The following is a 14,293-nucleotide window of genomic DNA, read 5'->3' on the forward strand; positions in this document are numbered from 1 at the left end:
TCCCCTAATCTAAAGGAGAAGTCTATGTGTGTCTTTATCCCCTAGACCAGCCCAACGAGGTGGAGCTGTCGTCCCCTCGTCTAAAGGAGAAGTCTATGTGTGTCTCTATCCCCTAGACCAGCCCAACGAGGTGGAGCTGCCGTCCCCTAATCTAAAGGAGAAGTCTATGTGTGTCTCTATCCCCTAGACCAGCCCAACGAGGTGGAGCTGTCGTCCCCTCGTCTAAAGGAGAAGTCTATGTGTGTCTCTATCCCCTAGACCAGCCCAACGAGGTGGAGCTGCCGTCCCCTAATCTAAAGGAGAAGTCTATGTGTGTCTCTATCCCCTAGACCAGCCCAACGAGGTGAAGCTGCCTTCCCCTAATCTAAAGGAGAAGTCTATGTGTGTCTCTATCCCCTAGACCAGCCCAACGAGGTGGAGCTGTCGTCCCCTAATCTAAAGGAGAAGTCTATGTGTGTCTCTATCCCCTAGACCAGCCCAACGAGGTGGAGCTGCCGTCCCCTCGTCTAAAGGAGAAGTCTATGTGTGTCTCTATCCCCTAGACCAGCCCAACGAGGTGGAGCTGCCGTCCCCTAATCTAAAGGAGAAGTCTATGTGTGTCTCTATCCCCTAGACCAGCCCAACGAGGTGGAGCTGCCGTCCCCTAATCTAAAGGAGAAGTCTATGTGTGTCTCTATCCCCTAGACCAGCCCAACGAGGTGGAGCTGCCGTCCCCTAATCTAAAGGAGAAGTCTATGTGTGTCTCTATCCCCTAGACCAGCCCAACGAGGTGGAGCTGCCATCCCCTCGTCTAAAGGAGAAGTCTATGTGTGTCTCTATCCCCTAGACCAGCCCAACGAGGTGGAGCTGCCGTCCCCTAATCTAAAGGAGAAGTCTATGTGTGTCTCTATCCCCTAGACCAGCCCAACGAGGTGGAGCTGCCTTCCCCTAATCTAAAGGAGATGTTTGTGTGTCTCTATCCCCTAGACCAGCCCAACGAGGTGGAGCTATCGTCCCCTCGTCTAAAGGAGAAGTCTATGTGTGTCTCTATCCCCTAGACCAGCCCAACGAGGTGGAGCTGCCGTCCCCTAATCTAAAGGAGAAGTCTATGTGTGTCTCTATCCCCTAGACCAGCCCAACGAGGTGAAGCTGTCGTCCCCTCGTCTAAAGGAGATGTCTATGTGTGTCTCCATCCCCTAGACCAGCCCAACGAGGTGGAGCTGCCGTCCCCTAATCTAAAGGAGAAGTCTATGTGTGTCTCTATCCCCTAGACCAGCCCAACGAGGTGGAGCTATCGTCCCCTCGTCTAAAGGAGAAGTCTATGTGTGTCTCTATCCCCTAGACCAGCCCAACGAGGTGGAGCTGCCGTCCCCTAATCTAAAGGAGAAGTCTATGTGTGTCTCTATCCCCTAGACCAGCCCAACGAGGTGAAGCTGTCGTCCCCTCGTCTAAAGGAGATGTCTATGTGTGTCTCCATCCCCTAGACCAGCCCAACGAGGTGGAGCTGCCGTCCCCTAATCTAAAGGAGAAGTCTATGTGTGTCTCTATCCCCTAGACCAGCCCAACGAGGTGGAGCTGCCTTCCCCTAATCTAAAGGAGATGTTTGTGTGTCTCTATCCCCTAGACCAGCCCAACGAGGTGGAGCTGCCTTCCCCTAATCTAAAGGAGATGTTTGTGTGTCTCTATCCCCTAGACCAGCCCAACGAGGTGGAGCTGCCGTCCCCTCGTCTAAAGGAGAAGTCTATGTGTGTCTCTATCCCCTAGACCAGCCCAACGAGGTGGAGCTGCCGTCCCCTCGTCTAAAGGAGAAGTCTATGTGTGTCTCTATCCCCTAGACCAGCCCAACGAGGTGGAGCTGCCGTCCCCTAATCTAAAGGAGAAGTCTATGTGTGTCTCTAACCCCTAGACCAGCCCAACGAGGTGGAGCTGCCGTCCCCTAATCTAAAGGAGAAGTCTATGTGTGTCTCTATCCCCTAGACCAGCCCAACAAGGTGGAGCTGTCGTTCCCTCGTCTAAAGGAGAAGTCTATGTGTGTCTCTATCCCCTAGACCAGCCCAACGAGGTGGAGCTGTCGTCCCCTCGTCTAAAGGAGAAGTCTATGTGTGTCTCTATCCCCTAGACCAGCCCAACGAGGTGGAGCTGTCGTCCCCTCGTCTAAAGGAGAAGTCTATGTGTGTCTCTAACCCCTAGACCAGCCCAACGAGGTGGAGGTGGAGCTGTTGTCCCCTCGTCTAAAGGAGAAGTCTATGTGTGTCTCTAACCCCTAGACCAGCCCAATGAGGTGGAGGTGGAGCTGCCGTCCCCTCGTCTAAAGGAGAAGTCTATGAGTCAGATTAGCGGAGTGAGGAATCTGTCCCACAGCTCCACTCTGTCCTCCTCTTCTGTCCCGCGCTTCGGAGTCAACACTGAACAGGAGGACCATCTAGCCAGGGTAAAGTATGCAAGGCTCGCTCATATGCATACACACACACACACACACACACACACACACACACACACACACACACACACACACACACACACACACACACACACACACACACACACACACACACACACACACACACACACGCACCATAACACGTACGTACACACACACACAGTCGTGGCCAAAAGTGGAGAATAACTCAAAAATGTATTTCCACAAAGTTTGCTGCTTCAGTGTCTTTAGATATTTCTGTCAGATGTTACTATGGATACTGAAGTATAATTACAAGCATTTCACAAGTGTCAAAGGCTTTTATTGACAATTACATGAAGTTGACGCAAAGAGTCAATATTTGCAGTGTTGACCCTTCTTTTTCAAGACCTCTGCAATCCACCCTGGCATGCTGTCAATTAACTTCTGGGCCACATCCTGACTGATGGCAGCCCATTCTTGCATAATCAATGCTTGGAGTTTGTGGGTTTTTGTTTGTCCACCTGCCTCTTGAGGATTGACCACAAGTTCTCAATGGGATTAAGGTCTGGGGCGTTTCCTGGCCATGGACCCAAAATATTGATGTTTTGTTCCACGAGCCACTGAGTTATCACTTTTGCCTTATGGCAAGGTGCTCCATCATGCTGACACGGTATTGTTCGTCACCAAACTGTTCCTGGATGGTTGGGAGGAGTTGCTCTCGGAGGATGTGCTGGTACCATTCTTTATTCATGGCTGTGTTCTTAGGCAAAACTGTGAGGGAGCCCACTCCCTTGGCTGAGAAGCAACCCCACACATGAATGGACTTTACTGATGCTTTACTGTTGGCATGACACAGGACTGATGGTAGCGCTCACCTTGTCTTCTCCAGACAAGCTTTTTTTCCGAATCCCAAACAATCGGAAAGGGTATTCATCAGAGAAAATGACTTTACCCCAGTCCTCAGCAGTCCAATCCCTGTACCTTTTGCAGAATATCAAGAAAACAAAGATAACTAAGGTCAGGGTGTGACAATCAGTCTGTCCCTGATGTTTTTCATGGAGAGGAGTGGCTTCTTTGCTGCCCTTCTTGACACCAGGCCATCCTCCAGAAGTCTTCGCCTCACTGTGCGTGCAGATGCACTCACACCTGCCTGCTGCCATTCCTGGGCAAGCTCTGTATTGGTGGTGCCCCGATCCCACAGCTGAATCAACTTTAGGAGACGGTCCTGGCGCTTGCTGGACTTTCTTGGGCGCCCCGAAGCCTTCTTCACAACAATTGAACCGCTCTCCTTGAAGTTCTTGATGATCCGATAAATGGTTGATTTAGGTGCAATCTTACTGGCAGCAATATCCTTGCCTGCAAAGCCCTTTTTGTGCAAAGCAATGATGACAGCACATGTTTCCTTGCAGGTAACCATGGTTGACAGAGGATGAACAATGATTCCAAGCATCACCCTCCTTTTGAAGCTTCCAGTCTTGTCCTCGTCAATCAGCATGACAGAGTGATCTCCAGCCTTGTCCTCGTCAATACACACCTGTGTTAACGAGAGAATCACTGACATGATGTCAGCTGGTCCTTTTGTGTCAGGGCTGAAATGCGATTCAGTTCATTTGCATGGCAAAGAGGGACTTTGCAATTAGTTGCGATTCATCTGATCACTCTTCAGAACATTCTGGAGTGTTTGCAAATTGCCATCATACAAACTGAGGCAGCAGACTTTGTGAAAATGTATATTTGTGTCATTCTCAAAACCTTTGGCCACAACTGTACATACACAAATACCTTCTCAGTCAATCAGTCAAGGTTACTAGACTCAGCTCATTACCTCACTCAAGGCTTCCCACTCTCTCTTTGTGTGTGCCCCTGCCTGTGTGTGTGCCTGCCTGTGTGTGTGTGTGTGTGTGTGTGTGTGTGTGTGTGTGTGTGTGTGTGTGTGTGTGTGTGTGTGTGTGTGTGTGTGTGTGTGTGTGTGTGTGTGTGTGTGTGTGTGTGTGTGTGTGTGTGTGTGTGTGTGTGTGTGTAGGAGCTAGAGGACCTGGACAAGTGGAGTTTCAACATCTTCAGAGTGTCAGAGTTCTCCAACAGCAGGCCTCTCAGCTGCATCATGTACGCCATCTTCCAGGTACCTGGAGTTAGACACGTGGTGTGGGGTTTCGTTTTAGGGGTTAGGTTTAGGGGTTAGGTTTAGGGGTTAGGTTTAGGGGTTAGGTTTAGGGGTTAGGTTGAGGGGTTAGGTTTAGGGGTTAGGTTTAGGGGTTAGGTTGAGGGGTTAGGTTGAGGGGTTAGGTTTAGGGGTTAGGTTTAGGGGTTAGGTTTAGGGGTTAGGTTGAGGGGTTAGGTTTAGGGGTTAGGTTTAGGGGTTAGGTTTAGGGGTTAGGTTGAGGGGTTAGGTTTAGGGGTTAGGTTTAGGGGTTAGGTTGAGGGGTTAGGTTTAGGGGTTAGGTTTAGGGGTTAGGTTTAGGGGTTAGGTTGAGGGGTTAGGTTTAGGGGTTAGGTTTAGGGGTTAGGTTTAGGGGTTAGGTTGAGGGGTTAGGTTTAGGGGTTAGGTTTAGGGGTTAGGTTAAGGGGTTAGGTTGAGGGGTTAGGTTTAGGGGTTATGTTTAGGGGTTATGTTTAGGGGTTAGGTTTAGGGGTTAGGTTTAGGGGTTAGGTTTAGGGGTTAGGTTGAGGGGTTAGGTTTAGGGGTTAGGTTTAGGGGTTAGGTTTAGGGGTTAGGTTTAGGGGTTAGGTTTAGGGGTTAGGTTTAGGAGTTAGGTTTAGGGGTTAGGTTTAGGGGTTAGGTTTAGGGGTTAGGTTTAGGGGCTAGGTTTAGGGGTTAGGTTTAGGGGTTAGGTTTAGGGGCTAGGTTTAGGGGTTAGGTTTAGGGGCTAGGTTTAGGGGCTAGGTTTAGGGGTTAGGTTTAGGGGTTAGGTTTAGGGGTTAGGTTTAGGGTTAGGTTTAGGGGTTAGGTTTAGGGGTTAGGTTTAGTTTTAGGGGTTAGGTTGAGGGGTTAGGTTTAGGGTTTAGGTTTAGGGGTTAGGTTGAGGGGTTAGGTTTAGGGGTTAGGTTTAGGGGTTAGGTTTAGGGGTTAGGTTTAGGGGTTAGGTTTAGTTTTAGGGGTTAGGTTTAGGGGTTAGGTTTAGTTTTAGGGGTTAGGTTTAGGGGTTAGGTTGAGGGGTTAGGTTTAGGGGTTAGGTTTAGGGGTTAGGTTTAGGGGTTAGGTTTAGGGTTAGGTTTAGGGGTTAGGTTTAGGGGTTAGGTTTAGGTGTTAGGTTTAGGGGTCAGGTTGAGGGGTTAGGTTGAGGGGCTAGGTTGAGGGGTTAGGTTGAGGGGTTAGGTTTAGGGGTTAGGTTTAGGGGTTAGGTTTAGTTTCAGAGGTTAGGTTTAGGGGTTAGGTTTAGGGGTTAGGTTTAGTTTTAGGGGTTAGGTTTAGGGGCTAGGTTTAGGGGTTAGGTTTAGGGGTTAGGTTTAGGGGCTAGGTTTAGGGGTTAGGTTTAGGGGTTAGGGTTAGGTTTAGGGGCTAGGTTTAGGGGTTAGGTTTAGGGGTTAGGTTTAGTTTTAGAGGTTAGGTTTAGGGGTTAGGTTTAGGGGTTAGGTTTAGTTTTAGGGGCTAGGTTTAGGGGTTAGGTTTAGGGGTTAGGTTTAGGGGTTAGGTTTAGTTTTAGGGGTTAGGTTTAGGGGTTAGGTTTAGGGGTTAAGTTTAGGTTTAGGGTTAGTTTTAGGGGTTAGGTTTAGTTTTAGGGGTTAGGTTTAGGGGTTAGGGTTAGGGTTAGGGTTAGGGGTTAGGTTTAGGGGTTAGGTTTAGGGGTTAGGTTTAGGGGTTAGGTTTAGGGGTTAGGTTGAGGGGTTAGGTTTAGGGGTTAGGTTTAGGGGTTAGGTTTAGGGGTTAGGTTGAGGGGTTAGGTTTAGGGGTTAGGTTTAGGGGTTAGGTTTAGGGGTTAGGGTTAGGGGTTAGGTTTAGGGGTTAGTTTTAGGGGTTAGGTTTAGTTTTAGGGGTTATGTTTAGGGGTTATGTTTAGGGGTTAGGTTTAGGGGTTAGGTTTAGGGGTTAGGTTTAGGGGTTAGGTTGAGGGGTTAGGTTTAGGGGTTAGGTTGAGGGGTTAGGTTTAGGGGTTAGGTTTAGGGGTTAGGTTTAGGGGTTAGGTTTAGGAGTTAGGTTTAGGGGTTAGGTTTAGGGGTTAGGTTTAGGGGTTAGGTTTAGGGGCTAGGTTTAGGGGTTAGGTTTAGGGGTTAGGTTTAGGGGTTAGGTTTAGGGGCTAGGTTTAGGGGTTAGGTTTAGGGGCTAGGTTTAGGGGCTAGGTTTAGGGGTTAGGTTTAGGGGTTAGGTTTAGGGTTAGGTTTAGGGGTTAGGTTTAGGGGTTAGGTTTAGTTTTAGGGGTTAGGTTGAGGGGTTAGGTTTAGGGGTTAGGTTTAGGGGTTAGGTTGAGGGGTTAGGTTTAGGGGTTAGGTTTAGGGGTTAGGTTTAGGGGTTAGGTTTAGGGGTTAGGTTTAGTTTTAGGGGTTAGGTTTAGGGGTTAGGTTGAGGGGTTAGGTTTAGGGGTTAGGTTGAGGGGTTAGGTTTAGGGGTTAGGTTTAGGGGTTAGGTTTAGGGTTAGGTTTAGGGGTTAGGTTTAGGGGTTAGGTTTAGGTGTTAGGTTTAGGGGTCAGGTTGAGGGGTTAGGTTGAGGGGCTAGGTTGAGGGGTTAGGTTTAGGGGTTAGGTTGAGGGGTTAGGTTTAGGGGTTAGGTTGAGGGGTTAGGTTTAGGGGTTAGGTTGAGGGGTTAGGTTTAGGGGTTAGGTTGAGGGGTTAGGTTTAGGGGCTAGGTTTAGGGGCTAGGTTTAGGGGTTAGGTTTAGGGGTTAGGGTTAGGTTTAGGGGCTAGGTTTAGGGGTTAGGTTTAGGGGTTAGGTTTAGGGGTTAGGTTGAGGGGTTAGGTTTAGGGGTTAGGTTTAGGGGTTAGGTTTAGGGGTTAGGTTTAGTTTCAGAGGTTAGGTTTAGGGGTTAGGTTTAGGGGTTAGGTTTAGGGGTTAGGTTTAGGGGCTAGGTTTAGGGGTTAGGTTTAGGGGTTAGGTTTAGGGGCTAGGTTTAGGGGTTAGGTTTAGGGGTTAGGGTTAGGTTTAGGAGCTAGGTTTAGGGGTTAGGTTTAGGGGTTAGGTTTAGTTTTAGAGGTTAGGTTTAGGGGTTAGGTTTAGGGGTTAGGTTTAGTTTTAGGGGCTAGGTTTAGGGGTTAGGTTTAGGGGTTAGGTTTAGGGGTTAGGTTTAGTTTTAGGGGTTAGGTTTAGGGGTTAGGTTTAGGGGTTAAGTTTAGGTTTAGGGTTAGTTTTAGGGGTTAGGTTTAGTTTTAGGGGTTAGGTTTAGGGGTTAGGGTTAGGGTTAGGGTTAGGGTTAGGGGTTAGGTTTAGGGGTTAGGTTTAGGGGTTAGGTTTAGGGGTTAGGTTGAGGGGTTTGGTTTAGGGGTTAGGTTTAGGGGTTAGGTTTAGGGGTTAGGTTGAGGGGTTAGGTTTAGGGGCTAGGTTTAGGGGTTAGGTTTAGGGGCTAGGTTTAGGGGCTAGGTTTAGGGGTTAGGTTTAGGGGTTAGGTTTAGGGGTTAGGTTTAGGGTTAGGTTTAGGGGTTAGGTTTAGGGGTTAGGTTTAGTTTTAGGGGTTAGGTTGAGGGGTTAGGTTTAGGGGTTAGGTTGAGGGGTTAGGTTGAGGGGTTAGGTTTAGGGGTTAGGTTTAGGGGTTAGGTTTAGGGGTTAGGTTTTGGGGTTAGGTTTAGTTTTAGGGGTTAGGTTTAGGGGTTAGGTTGAGGGGTTAGGTTTAGGGGTTAGGTTGAGGGGTTAGGTTTAGGGGTTAGGTTTAGGGTTAGGTTTAGGGGTTAGGTTTAGGGGTTAGGTTTAGGGGTCAGGTTGAGGGGTTAGGTTGAGGGGCTAGGTTGAGGGGTTAGGTTGAGGGGTTAGGTTTAGGGGTTAGGTTTAGGGGTTAGGTTGAGGGGTTAGGTTTAGGGGTTAGGTTGAGGGGTTAGGTTTAGGGGTTAGGTTGAGGGGTTAGGTTTAGGGGTTAGGTTGAGGGGTTAGGTTTAGGGGCTAGGTTTAGGGGCTAGGTTTAGGGGTTAGGTTTAGGGGTTAGGGTTAGGTTTAGGGGCTAGGTTTAGGGGTTAGGTTTAGGGGTTAGGTTTAGGGGTTAGGTTGAGGGGTTAGGTTTAGGGGTTAGGTTTAGGGTTTAGGTTTAGGGGTTAGGTTTAGTTTCAGAGGTTAGGTTTAGGGGTTAGGTTTAGGGGTTAGGTTTAGTTTTAGGGGTTAGGTTTAGTTTTAGGGGTTAGGTTTAGGGGTTAGGTTTAGGGGCTAGGTTTAGGGGTTAGGTTTAGGGGTTAGGGTTAGGTTTAGGGGCTAGGTTTAGGGGTTAGGTTTAGGGGTTAGGTTTAGTTTTAGAGGTTAGGTTTAGGGGTTAGGTTTAGGGGTTAGGTTTAGTTTTAGGGGCTAGGTTTAGGGGTTAGGTTTAGGGGTTAGGTTTAGGGGTTAGGTTTAGATTTAGGGGTTAGGTTTAGGGGTTAGGTTTAGGGGTTAAGTTTAGGTTTAGGGTTAGTTTTAGGGGTTAGGTTTAGTTTTAGGGGTTAGGTTTAGGGGTTAGGTTTAGGGGTTAGGTTTAGTTTTAGGGGTTAGGTTTAGGGGTTAGGTTTAGGGGTTAGGTTTAGTTTTAGGGGTTAGGTTTAATTTTAGGGTTTAGGTTTAGTCTGGGTGTTCACGCTAGCTCACTGCAGCTAGTCTGGGTGTCCACTCTACCTGTATCTAGTCTGGGTGTCCACTCTACCTGCAGCTTGTCTGGGTGTCCACTCTAGCACCCTGCAGCTAGTCTGGGTGTCCACTCTACCTGCAGCTAGTCTGGGTGTCCACTTTACCTGCAGCTAGTCTGGGTGTCCACTCTAGCTCCCTGTAGCTAGTCTGGGTGTCCACTCTAGCACCCTGCAGCTAGTCTGGGTGTCCACTCTAGCACCCAGCAGCTAGTCTGGGTGTCCCCTCTACCTGCAGCTAGTCTGGGTGTCCACTCTAGCTCCCTGCAGCTAGTCTGGGTGTCCACTCTACCTGTATCTAGTCTGGGTGTCCACTCTTCCTGCAGCTAGTCTGGGTGTCCACGCTAGCTCCCTGCAGCTAGTCTGGGTGTCCACTCTACCTGTATCTAGTCTGGGTGTCCACTCTACCTGTATCTAGTCTGGGTGTCCACTCTACCTGCAGCTAGTCTGGGTGTCCACTCTACCTGCAGCTAGTCTAGGTGTCCACTCTACCTGCAGCTAGTCTGGGTGTCCACTCTACCTGCAGCTAGTCTAGGTGTCCACTCTACCTGCAGCTAGTCTGGGTGTCCACTCTACCTGCAGCTAGTCTAGGTGTCCACTCTACCTGCAGCTAGTCTGGGTGTCCACTCTAGCACCCTGCAGCTAGTCTGGGTGTCCACTCTACCTGTATCTAGTCTAGGTGTCCACTCTACCTGCAGCTAGTCTGGGTGTCCACTCTAGCTCCCTGCAGCTAGTCTGGGTGTCCCCTCTAGCTCCCTGTAGCCAGTCTGGGTGTCCCCTCTAGCTCCCTGCAGCTAGTCTGGGTGTCCACTCTAGCTCCCTGCAGCTAGTCTGGGTGTCCCTCTAGCACCCTGCAGGTAGTCTGGGTGTCCCCTCTAGCTCCCTGCAGCTAGTCTGGGTGTCCACTCTAGCACCCTGCAGCTAGTCTGGGTGTCCACTCTAGCTCCCTGCAGCTAGTCTGGGTGTCCCCTCTAGCTCCCTGTAGCCAGTCTGGGTGTCCCCTCTAGCTCCCTGTAGCCAGTCTGGGTGTCCCCTCTAGCTCCCTGCAGCTAGTCTGGGTGTCCACTCTAGCACCCTGCAGCTAGTCTGGGTGTCCCCTCTAGCTCCCTGTAGCCAGTCTGGGTGTCCCCTCTAGCTCCCTGTAGCCAGTCTGGGTGTCCACTCTAGCACCCTGCAGCTAGTCTGGGTGTCCCTCTAGCACCCTGCAGGTAGTCTGGGTGTCCCCTCTAGCTCCCTGCAGATAGTCTGGGTGTCCCCTCTAGCACCCTGCAGATAGTCTGGGTGTCCCCTCTAGCTCCCTGTAGCCAGTCTGGGTGTCCACTCTAGCACCCTGCAGCTAGTCTGGGTGTCCCTCTAGCACCCTGCAGATAGTCTGGGTGTCCCCTCTAGCTCCCTGTAGCCAGTCTGGGTGTCCACTCTAGCACCCTGCAGCTAGTCTGGGTGTCCCCTCTAGCTCCCTGCAGATAGTCTGGGTGTCCCCTCTAGCACCCTGCAGATAGTCTGGGTGTCCCTCTAGCACCCTGCAGGTAGTCTGGGTGTCCCTCTAGCACCCTGCAGATAGTCTGGTTGTCCCTCTAGCACCCTGCAGGTAGTCTGGTTGTCCCTCTAGCACCCTGCAGGTAGTCTGGTTGTCGAGGACAGGGGTTTTACTAGAGATAGTTTGAAGCTAACAATTGACTGATGTCACGGTGATAAAAACCAAACGACGACGTTCCAGTCTGTGATTTATTGGTGCAGGTGAGACGTATGTCTCCGGTCTGATTGAGCCTCTGCATTTCCGTAGACCAGATAAGGTGTTTTAGCTGGGACAGAGAGGAGTAGAACAAAAGGCCTCAATGGTCCTCTGACATCCTGGCATCTGGGACAATAGGTCGGGGGTCGGGGGTTAAGATAACGCCAGAGGCCGATAATGACAGGATGAGCCCGAAGTGGCTTATGGTGCCCCCCCAATCTATATGTTGACTGAGCAATCTTGGTATAAGGTATACAAGGAACAGCATGGTGTCACGTTCTGACCTTAGTTCTTTTGTGATGTCTTTGTTTTAGTATGATGAGGGTGTGAGTTGGGCGGGTTTGTCTATGTTCCTTTTTTCTATGTTTTGGGATTTCTGTGTTTGGCCTGGTATGGTTCTCAATCAGAGGCAGCTGTCAATCGTGGTCCCTGATTGAGAACCATACATAGGCAGCCTTTTTATCACCCTTGAGTTGTGGGTGATTGTTTTCTGTTCTGTGTTTTGAGGTATGTCACCTGTACAGGACTGTTGCGTTTCGCTCGTTGTCTCTTTATTGTTTTGTTTCAGTGTTCGATCAATAATATTAAATCAATACGGACACTTACCACGCTGCACATTGGTCCTCCTCTTCTTCCACCACCAACAACGGCCGTTACACATGGTCTGTAAAGGTTGGGCTCTCGGCACAACAGGTCAGACTGGTGGGCTCGACGGATTCATTATTGCAATAATTAGTCGATATTTAATAAAGACGATTGGCTGAAGAAATGACCAAGTCTCTCTCAGTACTGAATTTCCAGGACATATGTGTGATTTTGATTCCCACAAGGCTAGTGAAACAGACGTGTGTGTGTGTGTGTGTGAGTGTGTGTGTGTGTGTGTGTGTGTGTGTGTGTGTGTGTGTGTGTGTGTGTGTGTGTGTGTGTGTGTGTGTGTGTGTGTGTGTGTGTGTGTGTGTGTGTGTGTGTTGATGTGTGTGTGTATGTGTGTGTGTGTGTGTGTGTGTCTGTGTGTGTTGATGTGTGTGTGTGTGTGTGTGTGTGTGTGTGTGTGTGTGTGTGTGTGTGTGTGTGTGTGTGTGTGTGTGTGTGTGTGTGTGTGTGTGTGTGTGTGTGCGTGTGTGTGTGTGTGTATTAACCCCTCATGTCCCCCTGTAGGAACGTGATCTCCTAAAGACGTTCCGCATCCCCGTCGACACCTTCGTGACCTACGTGATGACCCTGGAAGACCATTACCATGGCAACGTGGCCTACCACAACAGCCTGCACGCCGCCGACGTCTGCCAGTCCACACATGTCCTCCTCTCCACACCCGCACTAGACGTGAGCCACCTACAGTAATATATACAGTAATACATACAATGATATATACAGTAATCTAAACAGTAATCTATACAGTGATATATACAGTAATATATACAGTGGTATATACAGTGATATATACAGTAATATATACAGTGATATATACAGTAATCTAAACAGTAATCTATACAGTGATATATACAGTGATATATACAGTAATATATACAGTAATCTATACAGTGGTATATACAGTGATATATACAGTAATATATACAGTGGTATATACAGTGATATATACAGTAATATATACAGTGATATATACAGTAATCTAAACAGTAATCTATACAGTGATATATACAGTGATATATACAGTAATATATACAGTAATCTATACTGTGGTATATACAGTGATATATACAGTAATATATACAGTGATATATACAGTAATCTAAACAGTAATCTATACAGTGATATATACAGTGATATATACAGTAATATATACAGTAATCTAAACAGTAATCTATACAGTGATATATACAGTGATATATACAGTAATCTAAACAGTAATCTATACAGTGATATATACAGTGATATATACAGTAATATATACAGTAATCTAAACAGTGATATATACAGTAATATATACAGTGATATATACAGTAATCTATACAGTGATATATACAGTAATATATACAGTGATATATTCAGTGATATATACAGTAATCTATACAGTAATCTATACAGTAATATATACAGTGATATATACAGTAATATATACAGTGATATATACAGTAATATATACAGTGATATATACAGTGATATATTCAGTTATATATACAGTAATCTATACAGTAATCTATACAGTGGTATATACAGTGATATATACAGTAATCTAAACAGTAATCTATACAGTGATATATACAGTGATATATACAGTAATCTATACAGTGATATATACAGTGATATATACAGTAATATATACAGTAATATATACAGTAATCTAAACAGTAATCTATACAGTGATATATACAGTGATATATACAGTAATATATACAGTGATATATACAGTAATATATACAGTGATATATACAGTGATATATACAGTAATATATACAGTAATATATATAGTAATATATACAGTAATCTATACAGTAATATATACAGTGATATATACAGTGATATATACAGTGATATATTCAGTGATATATACAGTAATATATACAGTAATCTATACAGTAATATATACAGTGATATATACAGTAATCTAAACAGTAATCTATACAGTGATATATACAGTGATATATACAGTGATATATACAGTAATCTATACAGTGATATATACAGTGATATATACAGTAATATATACAGTAATCTATACAGTAATATATACAGTAATCTATACAGTAATATATACAGTAATATATATAGTAATATATACAGTAATCTATACAGTAATATATACAGTAATCTATACAGTAATATATAGAGTAATATATACAGTAATCTATACAGTAATATATACAGTAATATATATAGTAATATATACAGTAATCTATACAGTAATATATACAGTAATCTATACAGTAATATATAGAGTAATATATACAGTAATCTATACAGTAATATATACAGTAATATATATAGTAATATATACAGTAATCTATACAGTAATATATACAGTAATCTATACAGTAATATATACAGTAATCTATACAATGATATATACAGTAATATATATAGTAATATACAGTAATATATACAGTAATATATATAGTAATATATACAGTAATCTATACAGTAATATATACAGTAATATATACAGTAATATATACAGTAATATATACAGTAATATATATAGTATTTATATATATAATATATATAGTATATAATATATACACTCCCATTAGTGGTTAGCTAGTGGCCCCTCCATAAAACCATCACTCCCAGTAGTGGTTAGCTAGTGGCCCCTCCATAATACCATCACTCCCATTAGTGGTTAGCTAGTGGCCCCTCCATAAATCCATCACTCCCAGTAGTGGTTAGCTAGTGGCCCCTCCATAATACCATCACTCCTATTAGTGGTTAGCTAGTGGCCCCTCCATAAAACCATCACTCCCATTAGTGGTTAGCTAGTGGCCCCTCCATAAAACCA

General features: G+C 46.0%; 1 protein-coding gene across 1 annotated transcript in view; it reads left to right on the forward strand.

The window, feature by feature from the left end:
* The window catches only part of LOC135529379 (3',5'-cyclic-AMP phosphodiesterase 4C-like), a gene marked incomplete at its 3' end in the record, with an annotated part of 48,697 nt that overhangs the window by 20,534 nt on the left and 13,870 nt on the right, over positions 1 to 14,293 (forward strand). Inside the window, exons 8-10 of the mRNA XM_064958150.1 lie at positions 2,247 to 2,410; positions 4,404 to 4,502; positions 11,998 to 12,162. Of these exons, the coding sequence (XP_064814222.1) occupies positions 2,247 to 2,410; positions 4,404 to 4,502; positions 11,998 to 12,162 (428 nt within the window). The remainder of the gene's footprint in view (positions 1 to 2,246; positions 2,411 to 4,403; positions 4,503 to 11,997; positions 12,163 to 14,293) is intronic.

This window comes from Oncorhynchus masou, unplaced genomic scaffold (assembly GCF_036934945.1).
Source record: "Oncorhynchus masou masou isolate Uvic2021 unplaced genomic scaffold, UVic_Omas_1.1 unplaced_scaffold_1151, whole genome shotgun sequence".
Classification (NCBI taxonomy): Eukaryota; Metazoa; Chordata; class Actinopteri; order Salmoniformes; family Salmonidae; genus Oncorhynchus; species Oncorhynchus masou.